Consider the following 14,840-nt stretch of genomic DNA (forward strand, 5'->3'; position numbering starts at 1 on the left):
GACTGGAGATTGGGAGAAAAGTCAAGAGGGAAAAAGGTGTTTGGAAATCTCTGCTATAGATATTCCATCACAGTGGCAACACATCCCTAATAAGGAAGAGATAGAAAAGAAGAAAAAGGAGGAAGAAGAAGAGAAGGATGAGGGAGGGGAAAATAGAGAAGAGGCAAAGACAATGTCTAGGAAATGCAACAGAAGGAAGCAGAGCAAATAAAATAACCTGAGAAAGAAGGTCACGAGAACATTCACCTCTGAAAAAGCACTCCATCCTGTTTGATCGTCACAACAAATCCATGGAGAAGACAAGGCCACTGTCATTATTCTCACTTCGACGTGAGGAAACTGGAGCTCGCGGAGGAGCTGAGGGACAGCAATTCCACACACAGGCTGTGCCATCAGCTGCAGCAGAAAATACCCGGGTCTGGTCTGGACTTAAAGCCAGGTGCAGCACTCTGCCTCTGGGGCCTGTGGGAAGAAGGGAAGACAGTTCATGTCCCACACTACATGGGCTGTTGCTGCCGGGGGGCCGGGGGGGGGGGGGGCACACATCCCGTCCCAGGATGAAGGCTTCTCTGAAACCTGCCATGTTTGAAGCTGGCGTTCCCACTGTGCCTTTGCTGTGGTAAACACCAGTCAGAGCTGACTGTGGGCAGCAACCTAAAGTGACTGAGGTTTTGCTTCACTGGGTTTCCCTTTCAGAGCTCTTCCCCCCTTTTATTAGTTTCCTAGGGCTGCCATAACAAATTACTACACACTGCTTGAGACAAGAGAAATTTATTTTCTCATAACTCTGGTGACCAGAAGTCCAGAATCAAGGAGTTGGCAGGGCTAGCTCCCTCTGGAGGCTCCAGGAGAGAGTCCAACCCATGCCTCCTACCATTGATTTGTGGCCACATCACTCTGCTCTCTGCCTCTGTGGTCACATGGCCCTTTCCTCCATGTGCTTGTTCTCTTGTGTGTGTCTCTTCGAAGGACACTTGTCATTGGATTTAGGGCCCATCTGGATAATCCAGGATGATCTCACTTCACAATCCTCAACTTACATCAGCAAAGACCTTTTGGCTAAATAAGGTCATAATCACAGCCTCCGGGGATTTGACGAGGATAGCGTGGCGGGATCATTTAGCCCACCACACCCCTCATGCCCCAAACCCTTATCAGTTCTAGCTTCTCTAATCCACCAACACCCAGGAATTGCTACTGCTGTTCTCCTGCCACCCATCCCATCCTCCTTCTTATTGTCTCCAAAAGTCATCCCCTTGGGACCTAGGTTTTAAGGAGCTAATCAAATAAATTGAGGCAGCTTGATAGGAAAGGACCCAAAAAGCTCTTAGTTATGTAATTCTGGAGACAGTCCCCTTTTCTCTGTTATCTAACTGATCATCTCCCAAAGAACATTTTGTGTAACAATAATTCTATATGAGGTTAATAGGTATTAAAAATGAGGGGAAAAAAAGTGTTTAATGTTCACATTAGTTTGGGATCTCCAGGTTAAAAAAAAAAATTAAACAGGATTCCTTATTTCAAGACTGCTTTATTTGGGAGAAAAGACTATAATAAGCAGCATTTCTGAAACTTAGTTGACCAGAGTCCTTTTGATGTGAACTTCTCACGTGGCTCATGTTCCTTGGAAAATACTTGGCAAAATCTATCCTAACCCAACAGTGACTGTTAACAATCAAACTTTCAAGCCAAAGCAAACAAAACTGACTCCATGAAAGGAGGCTGGAGCCAGAAGGATGGAGGGAAGGAAAGAGGTTGGGTAAGTTCTTGATTGAGGAGGTATTTGGGGACACACATAAAATCTAGCTAGGGAGATGGTCGTCTCAAAGAACCAGTACAGTTTACAACTCAAGTGAGCTCTGGAATTTCAGAAATAATCTTGTGTTCTGACACCAGATTCTCAGCATCAAGGAGTGCATACACATATTCCACTCCTGAAGGAGACATATCTCAGACACTTGGGAATTTTTCCATCCACACACATCACCCTCAGTGCTCTCCTGCATGCTCACGCACGTACATACCCACACGCCCCCAAAGAGACGAGGGATTGGCTCTGGGTGTATCAGTGCATTAAAAAATTTAGATTCATAGATACAAAGCAGCTCCCTTATTTTATAGATAAAAAAAAAAAAATCCAGGAATATCAACTGCCTTGTCCCAGGTCACAGAGCTAATTAATGGCAGAGCCAAAACTAGAATCAAATTCAGTGTTCTAACCATTTAGCCCATTCTCCAAACCCAGAGCAAAGAAGAATCTCTTTTCCTATGGAAGACCAGTGTCCTTTATTTTTTTTAATTAAACATTTTTAAAAATTAAAGCAATATAAATGAAAACCACTTAATTTAGTTAGGATAAATATAAAACATTACATGGATGCTTTTAAACTTAAAAGTCAATTCAATAAACTCAGTAGGTGATAAATATGCTTTCATTCTTTATTATGATGTGTTGAGATGAAGAAAAAGGGGGGGGAGCAGAAAAGGAGTAACAGAGAAAAAAAATTCCAAATCTTTTCCAAAGCAGGCTTTTGAAAAATGTCTTGACAAAAAAAAAAAAAAAAAAAAAAAGACAACTACTTCCAGAATTTGTTAGGAAAATGGAGTTTGGATTAGAAGCAAAGGCATTCTTGAAACACTTCTCTCATATTAGTGAAAATCTTAATTTACTAGATTAAGTGGGAAATGCAGTCTTTACCTCAGACAAAGGTCATCCTTTAGGATTTACATCCTTAAATTCCAAGAGTATTATTACTGAAAGGATTGAAATTTCATTTTCTTTATGCAGCTGTTTATAAGGCAGACCACCTATCGATGCATGTGCTAGGGACTGATGAAACCAAATCAAAGGCCAGATCTCACCTATAGGCTAGAAAGTTACCTATTCCTGTTTCAAAGCTTGTAAATTACAACTTTTGGAGGGTGAGGGTAAGGATGGCGAGTTGTCTTTCTTCTGCCATTAGATGGGGGAGGCCTCTTCAACTGAATTTTCCCCCCAGAGAATCGTGAGTGTGGTTAACAGGGTGAGACAAAGGAAAGGCGTGGCGGGATCATTTAGCCCACCACACCCCTCATGCCCCAAACCCTTATCAGTTCTAGCTTCTCTTTTTTTTTTCCAAGCTTTATGACCACAATCCACAGTCCAAAACTATTTTGTTTTGAAATATATTGAAATTCCAGAGCTCACTTGAGGTGTAAACTGTACTGGTTCTTTGAGATGACCATCCCCCTAGCTAGATATATAGACAGGTATATGGTGCTGCAGAACTGTAACAAAAATTTCACAAAATAATGTCTACTTTTACATTGTTTCCATTCTCTACTATTCTATTTCATTTTTTTAATGCTAACCACATGATATACATTAATATAACAACCACCCTGCTAAATACTTTGGGGAAATATTGCATGTGGAAGAAACTACTGGGTCAGAGATGATCATTAGTGTCTAAGAGCGGGAAAGTAACTGCATCTTCTCCAACCATAAACAGGTTAAGAGGAGAAAAGGTTAAATGTACTCTTTGGAACTCTGTCTAATATCAATGGAAAAGAGCACAAGGCATTACAACTAAAGAATTTATAGCTTGTCAAGGCTAGAGAAAAAGGAAAATGTACGAGTTCAGTTCATTCCTTATTCCCAGGATCAGCAAATTGACTCCAGGATCTGTCAGAGGCCCCCACCTCACTGAAAGATCTAACTAGCTACTGGAAATGTAGTTTTGTAAAGAACCAGGTTTAAGACTTGATTTAAAATATTTCTCTAGGGCACCTGGGTGGCTCAGTGGGTTAAGCATCTGCCTTCAGCTCAGGTCATGATCTCGGGGTCCTGGGATCGAGCCCCATGTTGGCCTCCCTGCTCCACGGGGAGTCTACTTCTCCCTCTCCCTCTGCCCCTCCCCACCACTCATTCTCTCTCTCTCTCTCTCTCTCTCTCAAATAAATAAATTAAATAAAAATATTTCCCTAACCAGAAAACATATCCCATGAATTGCATATCTTATGCTTTAAAATATGCAAAGGATCAACTCACGTCCCTCCTACACTCACGCCTGGCCACCCAGGTAGCTCTGTCAAGAGCTGCCTACATTTTTATTTACCAAATCACACGGTGTAACAGCTTAAGGATATCAAAGTCATTCTGAGGTCAGACTGACCAGCAGGAGCAGGAAGTCTTTCTGTTAAGGGTGTTTTGTTGTTGCCGAATAACGTTCTCAGAATCTACAGAGAGTCACGGTATTATCACTGTCTAACGCTGTGTATATTTGGGGTTTTCAGTCTGTTTCTTCCCACTAAAGTATAGGCTCCATGAGGACAAAGATAATGTCTGTCTTGTTTATATGTATATCCCCAACACCCCCCAAAATTGCCACACACACAGTAGATGCATATTCAATAAAACCACACATTGCAGCACTGCTGGGTCTTCTGCAAAATAAGGAAAGGTGAGTTATGATACTAACTCCAGAGTTCCAGAAGAGTTTAGAAACTATCCCTGATCATCAGTGCTTCATCCATGCATGTATGCAAGAAGAAGATAGGACGATTGTAAGTAAAGATTAGCCTTAGTCAGATTCAGAAACACTCATCTACACGCGCCCTGAGGTGGGATGCGTATAGGCCTTTTTCCTCTGATAAAATAAATACTTCAAAGAGCCAGAGGAGAAGGCCTTTCATTCAGGGCTTTTCAGGCCAACGGCAGCTCACTTAGCTATGGATACACAGCGTTTTACTCACCCACGTACTTACCCAAAAATCCACGCGACCTGGCCAGACCAGGACAGGCCCACACAGTCACATCGTTCTTGGGACTACCTTGGCCACTTGCAATCTCCTTTGTCTTAGGTAGCCAGATTAGGGAACAAATCTGTAATCATGGCCAAAAAAAAAAAAAAATACAGAGTTATGACAATGTCTGATTCATTAGGAATGTATTTCGAATGGATTCTAGGCAGTATGCTTGGTCCACATCCATCCTCCAGTCCATAGCTGGGGTTAGGGTGTTAGAGGAATTATGTTAGTTCTAGGAAAGTTGATCCCAAGACAACAAAAGACTAAGTATACAAATAGGTTTAGGTGCAATGAACCTACAAACATGGGCACAAAGCAATGCTAAGAAGGAAGGGAAGGGGCGCCGGGGTGGCTCAGTCAGTTAGGTGTCTGCCTTCGGCGCAGGTCATGATCCCCGGGTCCTGGGATCGAGCCCCGCATCGGGCTCCCTGCTCGGCCAGAAGCCTGCTTCTCCCTCTCTCACTCCCCCTGCTTGTGTTCCCTCTCTCGCTGTGTCTCTCTCTGTCAAATAAATAAACAAAATCTTAAAAAAAAAAAAAAAAAGAAAGAAGGGAAATAGAGGGGGAAGGAAAGGACGCACGGATCAACTTGCAACTCCCAGAGAAAATTTTACAAAAACGAACTGTCCAGAACTGAAATCCTTATAGACTCAGAAAGTACAGAGAGGTGTGTTTGGGTCTATGCTCTATCAGCAATCATTTCCACAAGGTTCTAAAAGACAAAAATGAAGGCAAACTCCCACAGAGATGTTTACCTGTGAGTTCGTGCTTGGGGTCTGGATGCTTTGCCCAGTATTTATGTCCAAGACACGTAAGTGTCCATCTTCCATTCCGCCTCCAACAGCAAGGACTGCAGACTGCCAGGGACACCAATCCATGGCCTTGAAAGTTCAAATAATCACACAGGCAGCTCAGCCTTGGAGAAAGTGAACTTGTGAAAGTGACACACTCAGGTAAGCAGGAGTCCAGAGGTCTGCGCACACCCCAGCTTTCCTGGAGCTCTGATCTAAAGGCTGGAGCGATGGCACTCTAGAGATTACTTCTAAGGGACTAGAAATCACCTGTTAGGTGCCTTCCTCAAATTTTGAGAACTGCCAGTATTCTAAACCAAGAAAAATCATCCAATAATATATTTTAAAAAACATACTCAACATGTCCTATGGGGCAAAAATCTGCTGCTGGAGTAGGTGACATGCGCCCACCAGAATCTGGTTCTGAAATGAAGCCTTTCTCTCATTTGTCTACCTGTGTCTTTAGGTTCTAGGTCAGAGAAGAAAGGACAAAATGGAGCCACACATAATTGCTCGCACCCCAAAAACTCTCACGCATTTCAACTCCTAATACATTTTTTTCAGAAAGGAAAATTGCCTCTGATTCCCTATTTATAAATTACTATAGGTAATCCTGAAAAATAAGATTCAGTATTGCATATTTATACTGATAATTGAAAGGATGAGTAACAATAATTTTAAAGGACATTCTAAGAAATATTTCAGTTATATATATATCTGTATATCCTTAACTACATGTCCATCCTGCCATTGGCTGTCACAAGGCTTGGCTTGCTCAGGCTTCAGAAACTCTTGGTTCAATTCACTGTATTTCTGACAAGGCACATAAGAAAGTAACTTGTTTTGCTTGGCTTGGGTTTTTCATGTGTTGGGTTTTTGTTTTGCTTCATTTTGTTTTTGTATTTTGTTTGCAGACAGAATATTTTACATACATTTTCCCTAGATTTTTCCCAAATCATTAATAATGGGAATTTGGACCTAAAATCATTCTTAATCTCCTGTGGGTATTAAAAAAACCACAAGCCAGAGTACTGAGCCACCACTGTGCTTTAGCAGCAGGTGCTACATATTGCATGCTATATCAGGAGACTCCGTGATACCTTTGTAAGTTCTCATTCTAACAAATTTGCTCATAGTTAATAAAGTAGAACCATTTCTTTGCTCTGTGAGTGATAAATATTCTGGGATTATGTTGAGGCCAAGACATACATCTATGACACCAAAGGAATGAAAGTATGGATTTTTTTTACTAGGAATAAGAATTTAAAATACAGAGAAATAAAAAAATATTATGCAGAGAATGGTAGAATATTGGTTTAACTGTGCAGCACCCTTCTTCCTCCTTGTCATAGGGGGTTTCCTTTCCATGGGTGTGAGCTCATGTCCTAGACCTGGACAGCCAGTGTACCCATCTCTCTGACCACAGTTAGCTGCTGAGAGATGAGAATGTGCCCAAAGTCACACCAGAGTCCTGCCTGGGACTTTTCTACCAGAGTTACAAGGAGCGTAGTTTCTTAATCAGCTCCCATCGGGGAGAATCTGAATTTGAAGGTGTAAGAGCCATCTTGCCCACAAAATGTTGTCTGAATAAAGAATGAAACCCAACAGAGTAGGACAGAGCCAAGAGCCAAAGAGAGAGGGTTCTAATGACATTATTTAAGGCGCTATATCTGGACGGTATTGAAAGCAGCTGTATGTACCTAGGACTCCTCAGTCATAAGAGAAAATACATTTACTTTTTTGCAGACGCTCAAGCTTACCTCTGGTTTCAGTAACTTAGAACTACAAAATCTAACACATGGGGGTGTATAAATAGGGTTGTCTTTCAAGACAGTGATGGCAAAATCCAAAACAAATTCTGGGGGAAGAAAATCTCAAAGCATTGCCTTAATGGCTTCGTTCTCATGTGTGAAGGATAGTCAATGATCTTGGAGTGAAGAGCAACTTGGAAACCTATTGGATGTCTTACCTTGACTGCTGTAGGTTGGGGTATAACTTTCAGCGGTTGAACCTGGGCTTTTGTACCCGGGTCATGGGGCCATATCGTCAGCAGTCCATCACTACAACCACTGGAAAGCAGCCTGCCGTCAGGGGACCACTTGAGAGCACAGACAGCTTGCTTGTGTTGAAGTGTTCCAACGTGATGCTGGGCAACCCGAACATCATGATGAGAAACGCGGCCCAGCCTCGACCCGCTGCACAGAGGTAAAGGGGCAGGTTTCTAACAGAAAACTCGAGCCTGGGTTCTAGCAATAGCTAATAAGCATTTGAAAACATGAAGGAAAGCATAGTTCAAACTACCAAAAGACCCCTCAGGACAGATTCAAGACACAGGTTTTGAACATTCGTTGGGTTAAAAAGGATAGAGTATTCTGCCTGGGTGATGGTTTTCACAAGTGAAAAAAATTTTTGTGGCCAAGTTTCAAATGTGGATATTGAGATGATATCCTTTGATAGATATTTATATTTTTTAAGATTTTATTTATTTATTTGAGAGAGAGAGAACACAGGCAAGTGAGAGTACAAGGTGGGGGGAAGGCGCAGAGGGAGAAGCAGACTCCCTGCTAAACGGAGAGCCCGATGCAGGGCTCCATCCCAGCACCCTGGGTCATGACCTGAGCAGAAGGCCACTGCTTAACCAACTGAGCCACCAGGTGGCCCATTTTGACAGATATTTCTAACAACTTTAATATGATGCAGGCAGCTATGGAAAAGGTAAATTTAGAAGATTGCCATATTTCCCCAGGGAGTAGTTTATGTACTGAACCTAGGAAATAGTACTTTTCTGGAATTCAGAATATTTCATGTTACCTCAGTGCAATGGTTTTAGTATATATATTTTTATAGTGAAATGTCAGAGATAGAAATGTAGTATTTCCTTTTTCTATTAAACTACAAATCTACTATTAGTTTTGTTAATGCTACTAATATCTAAAAAGAGTAGAAAATGATCTGAATGTCACAGCAAACTGCAATGTGATTCAGAACCAGTAGATAATGTCACTGGTAGTGATTTGGAGCCAAAGAATGATAAAAATCCTATCACTTTATCAAAGATAATGAACTCTTTCTGGGCTAATTTTCTCCAAGGAACAAGTAAACAACTATCTACAATTATTTCTGAAATTTCTCAAAATCTGGTCTCATATTTTTAAAAACGATTCAGGTTGGGCGCCTGGGTGGCTCAGTCAGTTAAGTGACTGCCTTTGGCTCAGGTCATGATCCTGGAGTCCCGGGATCGAGTCCCACATCGGGCTCCCCACTCAGCGGGCAATCTGCTTCTCCCTCTGAACCTCCCCCCCTCATGCTCTCTCTCTCTCTCATTCTGTCTCTCAAATAAATAAATAAATAATCTTAAAAAAAAAAAAAACGATTCAGGCACCACACTGAACAGCCTTCTGATGAACAATATGGGCTCTGCAGCCAGACCACCTGGGTTCAAAGCCTGACTCTGCCCCTTTTGCTAACCATGTGACCTCAGGCTAGTGTCTCAGTTTATTCATTAAGAATAAGTTGGCGGGAAATTAGAAACCCCTCTACAGCATTACTGAAGGGATTAAAACGCAATTATGCACATAAAGAGTACAGCACAATGCCCAGCACACTTTACTCCAAAAATATTAGCTGCTATCATAAGAAATGATCTGTTCATTTTCCTCATGGATAATAAAACTAAATTTAAACAATGCAGACTGTAAAAAGAATTCAAATAGAAAACTGACCTCACTACAACTTCTCACGGTAAATGATTAGCACTTTATAAGGTATTTTGTTTAAGTGGCTTTAAGTTTGGCCTGTAATCACAAGGTATTGAAATCTCAAATTTATATCATAGCTGCTTAAATTGTAAAAGACCTTGGAATTTATTTAATTTAAACCTACCTTAAGAACTACAGTATAAAAATGAATGGCAGTGGGGCACCTGGGTGACTCAGTCAGTTAAGCCTCTGCCTTCGGTTCAGGTCATGATGTCAGAGTCCTGGGATCAAGCCCCCCATGGGGAATCCCTGCTCAGCGGGGAGCCTGCTTCTCCCTCTCCCTCTGCTGATCCCCTTGCTTGTGCTCTCTCTCAAATAAAAAGTAAAATCTTTAAAAAGATAATGAATGGCAATTATTAAAAGCAATATATATTTAGATCAATTTTATAGGATCATAGGAAAAAGTCATTTAACTTTTCTGATTAAAAAGAATATGCAAACAATGCATCATGGAATACCACATCAAAAGCTAATGATGTAATGAATGGTGACTAACATAACATAATAAAATAAAATTTAAAAAAAAGTAGGTAGACTAAATCAGTAGTTCTCAAAAGTGACGAAGCATCAGCATCACTTTGGAAATTAGGAATGCAAATTATCGGCGCCTCTTCAGACCTACTGATTCAGAAATTCCTGGAGACAGACTAGCAGTCTGTGTTGTAAGGAGCCCTTCAGGTGATGTTGCTGCATGCTCAAGTTTGAGAATCATGGAACCGGCTGATCTATGAGGTTGCTTCCAGCTATAACATCTGTGGATCTATGAATTGGAAATGTGCCCCAGAAAGCTTAACATATTCCAAATTACTGATCCTGATAGCAATAAATACTTGATTCCAACAAAATATCCCTCTGATGGGTATTACTTGGTACAGAGAAACGTTTTGCTTAAACAGATTTTTACCTTTTATCTGAACAATTTAATGGATCCTGAACCTCACTTTCCAATACCAGCATATGGTCCAGGCACATAGCCACCATGGTACCTGTGGCCACTGGACCACTTACCTCACCAGAAGATCAGGATATTCAAGAAGGTAGGATCATAACTGCTGCTAACTAATATCCTGTTTGGTTTTGGTTGGTTTTGGTTTTGGTTTTGGTTTTAAATATTATGGTTCTGTTCACTCAGCCCCCATAATCACCTAGTGATACAAATATAATTCATTCCACTAAGATGCGTCTTACCTGCTGAGAATACAGTCGTTCCAGCTCAGAGCCGCAACCACTGACAAATGACCAGGCATACTTCTCAGCTGCTTTTTAGCTACCACATCCCATAACTGAAAAAATGAACAAGCAGAGAAATATAGCATTGTCTTTTTCACAGTCCACTGTCTTCTTAAAGGCCTGATAGCAATTAGTGTTGCTACCACCAGTCCTCGTACTAAGGGAAAGCTCAGCTCCTTTAACCCTGGGCAGCATTTCTCAACCCTGTCTGTATATGACATCACCTACGGAGCTTGCTATGGATGCTAGCCATTCTGATTCAATAATGGATACGGCATTTATTTTATGACATTTATTTTAAAGCTCTCCAGGTGAATTCAGTGGGCAGCCACGGGTTGAGAATGGCTCTCACACATCTAGTTTCTTCTCAATTGTGGAATTTCATATCTGGAAATGCACCGTCAGGCTAAGAGACTCCTTTTCTGCCACCTGTAGGTGTACTCTGACCCATATGAGAAATGAGAACTTTGCTATAAGAAGAAATCATTGACATAACCTTCATAGGATCCAATATCATTGTAGAGATGAGAAGGCAGTGAAAGCCATCCGTGGTCCTCCAAAGTCATTGGACACATGAGCAATATTTTTACAGTTTTGCTGTATTGCTACAGTTTACAGTATTGCTAGTAATAATAACGCGTGAGAAGCTAAATAGATTGATGGAAACTGGGTAAAATCCCATTTCAGAGAGCCTATTGGAAAAAAAAAATTCATTTTAAGTAACTCTACTCCTGAGCATAGCTTGTGCAGAGAAAGGAGCGCTGAAGGTTAGCTTCCTCTCTCCCAACTCCTAACCCTGGGGATTCTACAAGCCCAACTTTACTACAAGAGAAAAGACTTTTAGGGGCACCTGGCTGGTTTAATCAGAGGAGCACACGACTCTTGATCTCAGAGTTGTGAGTTCAAGCCCCACGTTGGGTGTAGAGATTACTTAAAAAAATAAAAATCTTTGAAAAAAAAACTTTTAAAAAGGTAAATATGACAGAAAGAAAGATGGTCTGAAAAAAACTAGGTAGAGCATCCTTACGTCCTCATTAAATGCCATTCAGAAAAGGAACCAGAATGCTATATCCACTCACTCCCCATAGTTTCAAGCGCCACAATTAATAGAGATTCTCTCTTGTATATTGTTATTAAAGGTCAATTCTAGTTATGTAGCAATTACACAGAGCACATTTTGAGGGGGAAAAAAAAAACTGTTACTTGTACTTCTCCCTCGCTGGTGCCAAGTGCCAGGCAGTTTCCTTCTCTTATCCAGGACACAGAAGATACATAGTTACAATTGAGATTTAGGTCTATGTTTTCAATCACACTGTAGTTTTCCCCATTCCAGAGGAACACAGAAGATCCAAGGGCTATAGCAACAAGATTTTGAAAATTCCAATCTAGAATATTCAGATCTATAAGAAAAGCATTTCATATTAGGGTAATTATTTAGTCAAATAAAAAACGTTTTCAAGTAACCAACTTTTTTGCAGATAGATGAGCAAAATTAATACCTTTCCCATGGTCGTTGGAAAATAGAATCACATATGCAAGCAGATCATTAGAAGTTCAAAAATAAAACCTAGAATTCTGTGTCAAGATTCACAGTCTAACGAGCAATAATGCTTACTATTTATAATCAAATATATTTATTTAGAGTCATTTAGAGAACTTGGAATTTTAATCTACCATTATTAGTACCCATGGATTTTATCTCACTGATCACTAAAAATTAAAATCACCTATTTTTGTCATTGAAATTATCTGGTCTTTCTTTTTCTTTTTTCTTTTAATTCCAATAGAGTTAACATATAGTGTTATATTGGTGTTAGGTATGCAATATAGTGATTCAACAATTTTACACATTACTCGGTGCTCATTACGACAAGTGCACTCTTAATCCCCTTCACCTGTTTCACCCATCCTACCACCCACCTCCCCTCAGGCAAGGATCAGTTTGTTCTCCATAGTTAAGAGTCTGTTTTTTGGTTTGTCTCTTCATCATAAGGTGTTTGTCTTTCTGTGACTGATGTATTTCACTTAGGTCCATCCTTGTTGTAAATGACAAGATTTCATTCTTTTTTATGGCTGAATAATATTCTTTTTATGGCTGAATAAAACTCAAACATATATATATATACATGCATATCAAATGTATATATATGTACCTACATATATCACATCTCTTTTTAAGATTTTTTTTATTTGAGAGAGAGAGAGAATGCAAGCATGGGGAAGGTTAGAGGGAGAGGGGCAAGGAGACTCCCCACTGAGTGTGGAGCCTGGTGTGGGGCTCAATCCCAGGACCCCAAGATCATGACCTGAGCTGAAGTCAGATGCCTAACAACTGAGCCTCCCAGGCACCCCCATACCACATCTTTTTTATCCATTTATCTATTACTGAACACTTGGGCTGCTTCCATAATTTGGTCATTGTAAATAATACTGCAATAAACATAGGGGAAAAGCATATAACCCTTACAGAGACATCCTTGAACCTACAATATCCATATGAAAGATGCCACCATCATTTCAAACCAAAAATACCACCCAACTACAGTATATCTAGAAGAAGTGGTCACTGGCTAATAAGTGATACCTGGAAGTTCCTAGCAGTGTCCTCCAGCTTCTACTATTAGAACTCTTTGACTGCCAAAAGAATCCACATTTGTATGACTACATACTAAAATGTATCCTATCTTATTTCTTTTTTTTAATTGAGATATAGTTGACATATAACCCTATCTTATTTCTTATAAGACAAAAACTCTTATTCTCATTGATACATATCAATACAAAACTATGAAGCACACCAGCTCCACTACAGTGGTCTAAGCCACTGGTAACCCACCTCTCCTACTGATGACAACTCTAAACTCCGAACAAATAAAAAACAAACCCCCTCAGAACTGGAAAATAAGCAAAAGCAGTTAAACTAAGTAAAGGAGTCAAAACTAGAAGAAGCAACCTCCCCAGGGGTGAGTTTCTCACTTTTTTTCTCACATGGTTTGGCCAGAGGGTGGGCCCCAGTCATGGAACAGCACTAGCTGCTAAAACTCTGATAGAAAGCTCATCATCTTGGGCGCCTGGGTGACTCAGTTGGTTAAGCGACTGCCTTCGGCTCAGGTCATGATCCTGGAGTCCTGGGATCGAGTCCCACATCGGGCTCCTTGCTCAGCAGGGAGTCTGCTTCTCCGTCTGACCCTCTTCCCTCTCGTGTTCTCTATCTCTCATTCTCTCTCTCTCGAATAAATAAATAAAATCTTTAAAAAAAAAAAGAATCTTTAAAAAAAAAAAAAAAGAAAGCTCATCATCTTGCTGGTGAGAGGAGCCAGGGAAAGGAGCCTGAGGTGGCCAAAGTGTGTAGAAAAAGTCCTGGAGGGGAGAGAGCTACAGAAAGGCATTCTCTTGTTGTGAATGTATGAACCCACACACATCTCAGCCCTACCCTGAAATCATGTTAGTACAGGGAAAACTCAAATCAGCTTAGCAAAGGCTTTGAGAACTGAACTGAGATTTAAAGTCCATTTAGGACTCAGACTAGACTCTGATCCGTATATATGAGGGATAGACCCAAACCAGCATAGTCAAGGCAAAAGGAACTGATCTGAGACTTCAAAACACCACCCACAGACACCTGGGTGGCTCAGTCGGTTAAATGTCTACTCAGCTCAGGTCATGATCCCAGGGTCCTGGGATTGAGTCCCGCATCGGGCTCCTTGCTCCTCAGGGAGCCTGCTTCTCCCTCTGCCTGCCGCTCCCCCTGCTTGTGCTCTCCCTCTCTCTCTCATTCTCTGATAAATAAATAAAATATTAAAAAAAAATAAAACACCAGCCACAAAAGGCAAGACAAAACTTAAGGTATAAACTTAACTAAGACAGGGGTGCCTGGGTGGCTCAGTTGGTAAAACGTCTGCCTTCAGCTCAGGTCATGATCCCAGGGTCCTGGGATCGAGCTCCGCATCAGGCTCCCTGCTCTGCAGAGAGCCTGCTTCTCCCTCTCCTTTTGCCCCTTGAATTGAAAAATTAATGAGCAAAACCTCAGGGACTTTTGGAATAATATCCAAAGTTCTCACATGTATAATTAGATTCAGGTCTTGGAAGCAAGAAAGTAAGTCTTCAAATTACCTTAGAGCTCTCACCAGAAACTATGGAGGCCAGAAGTCACTCTAATATCTTTAAAATGCTGAAAGAAAAAAATCTAGCAACACAGAATTCTGTATCAGCAAAAATATCATAAAACGGAATATAAGAAGTGTAAGAGAAGTCTTTGCCAACTGACCTGATCT

The 14,840-nt window shown here is 40.8% G+C and overlaps 1 protein-coding gene across 1 annotated transcript in view; it reads right to left on the reverse strand.

Annotated features, from left to right (window-relative positions):
* Window positions 1–277: 277 nt before the first annotated feature.
* CDC20B (cell division cycle 20B) overlaps window positions 278–14,840 on the reverse strand; it is a 49,099-nt gene continuing 34,536 nt past the window's right edge. Inside the window, exons 7-12 of the mRNA XM_027604423.1 lie at window positions 11,770–11,966; window positions 10,525–10,619; window positions 7,548–7,773; window positions 5,543–5,668; window positions 4,747–4,864; window positions 278–462 (exon numbers count right to left, since the gene is read on the reverse strand). Of these exons, the coding sequence (XP_027460224.1) occupies window positions 278–462; window positions 4,747–4,864; window positions 5,543–5,668; window positions 7,548–7,773; window positions 10,525–10,619; window positions 11,770–11,966 (947 nt within the window). The remainder of the gene's footprint in view (window positions 463–4,746; window positions 4,865–5,542; window positions 5,669–7,547; window positions 7,774–10,524; window positions 10,620–11,769; window positions 11,967–14,840) is intronic.

The sequence above is a fragment of the Zalophus californianus genome, chromosome 5 (assembly GCF_009762305.2).
Source record: "Zalophus californianus isolate mZalCal1 chromosome 5, mZalCal1.pri.v2, whole genome shotgun sequence".
Taxonomy (NCBI): Eukaryota; Metazoa; Chordata; class Mammalia; order Carnivora; family Otariidae; genus Zalophus; species Zalophus californianus.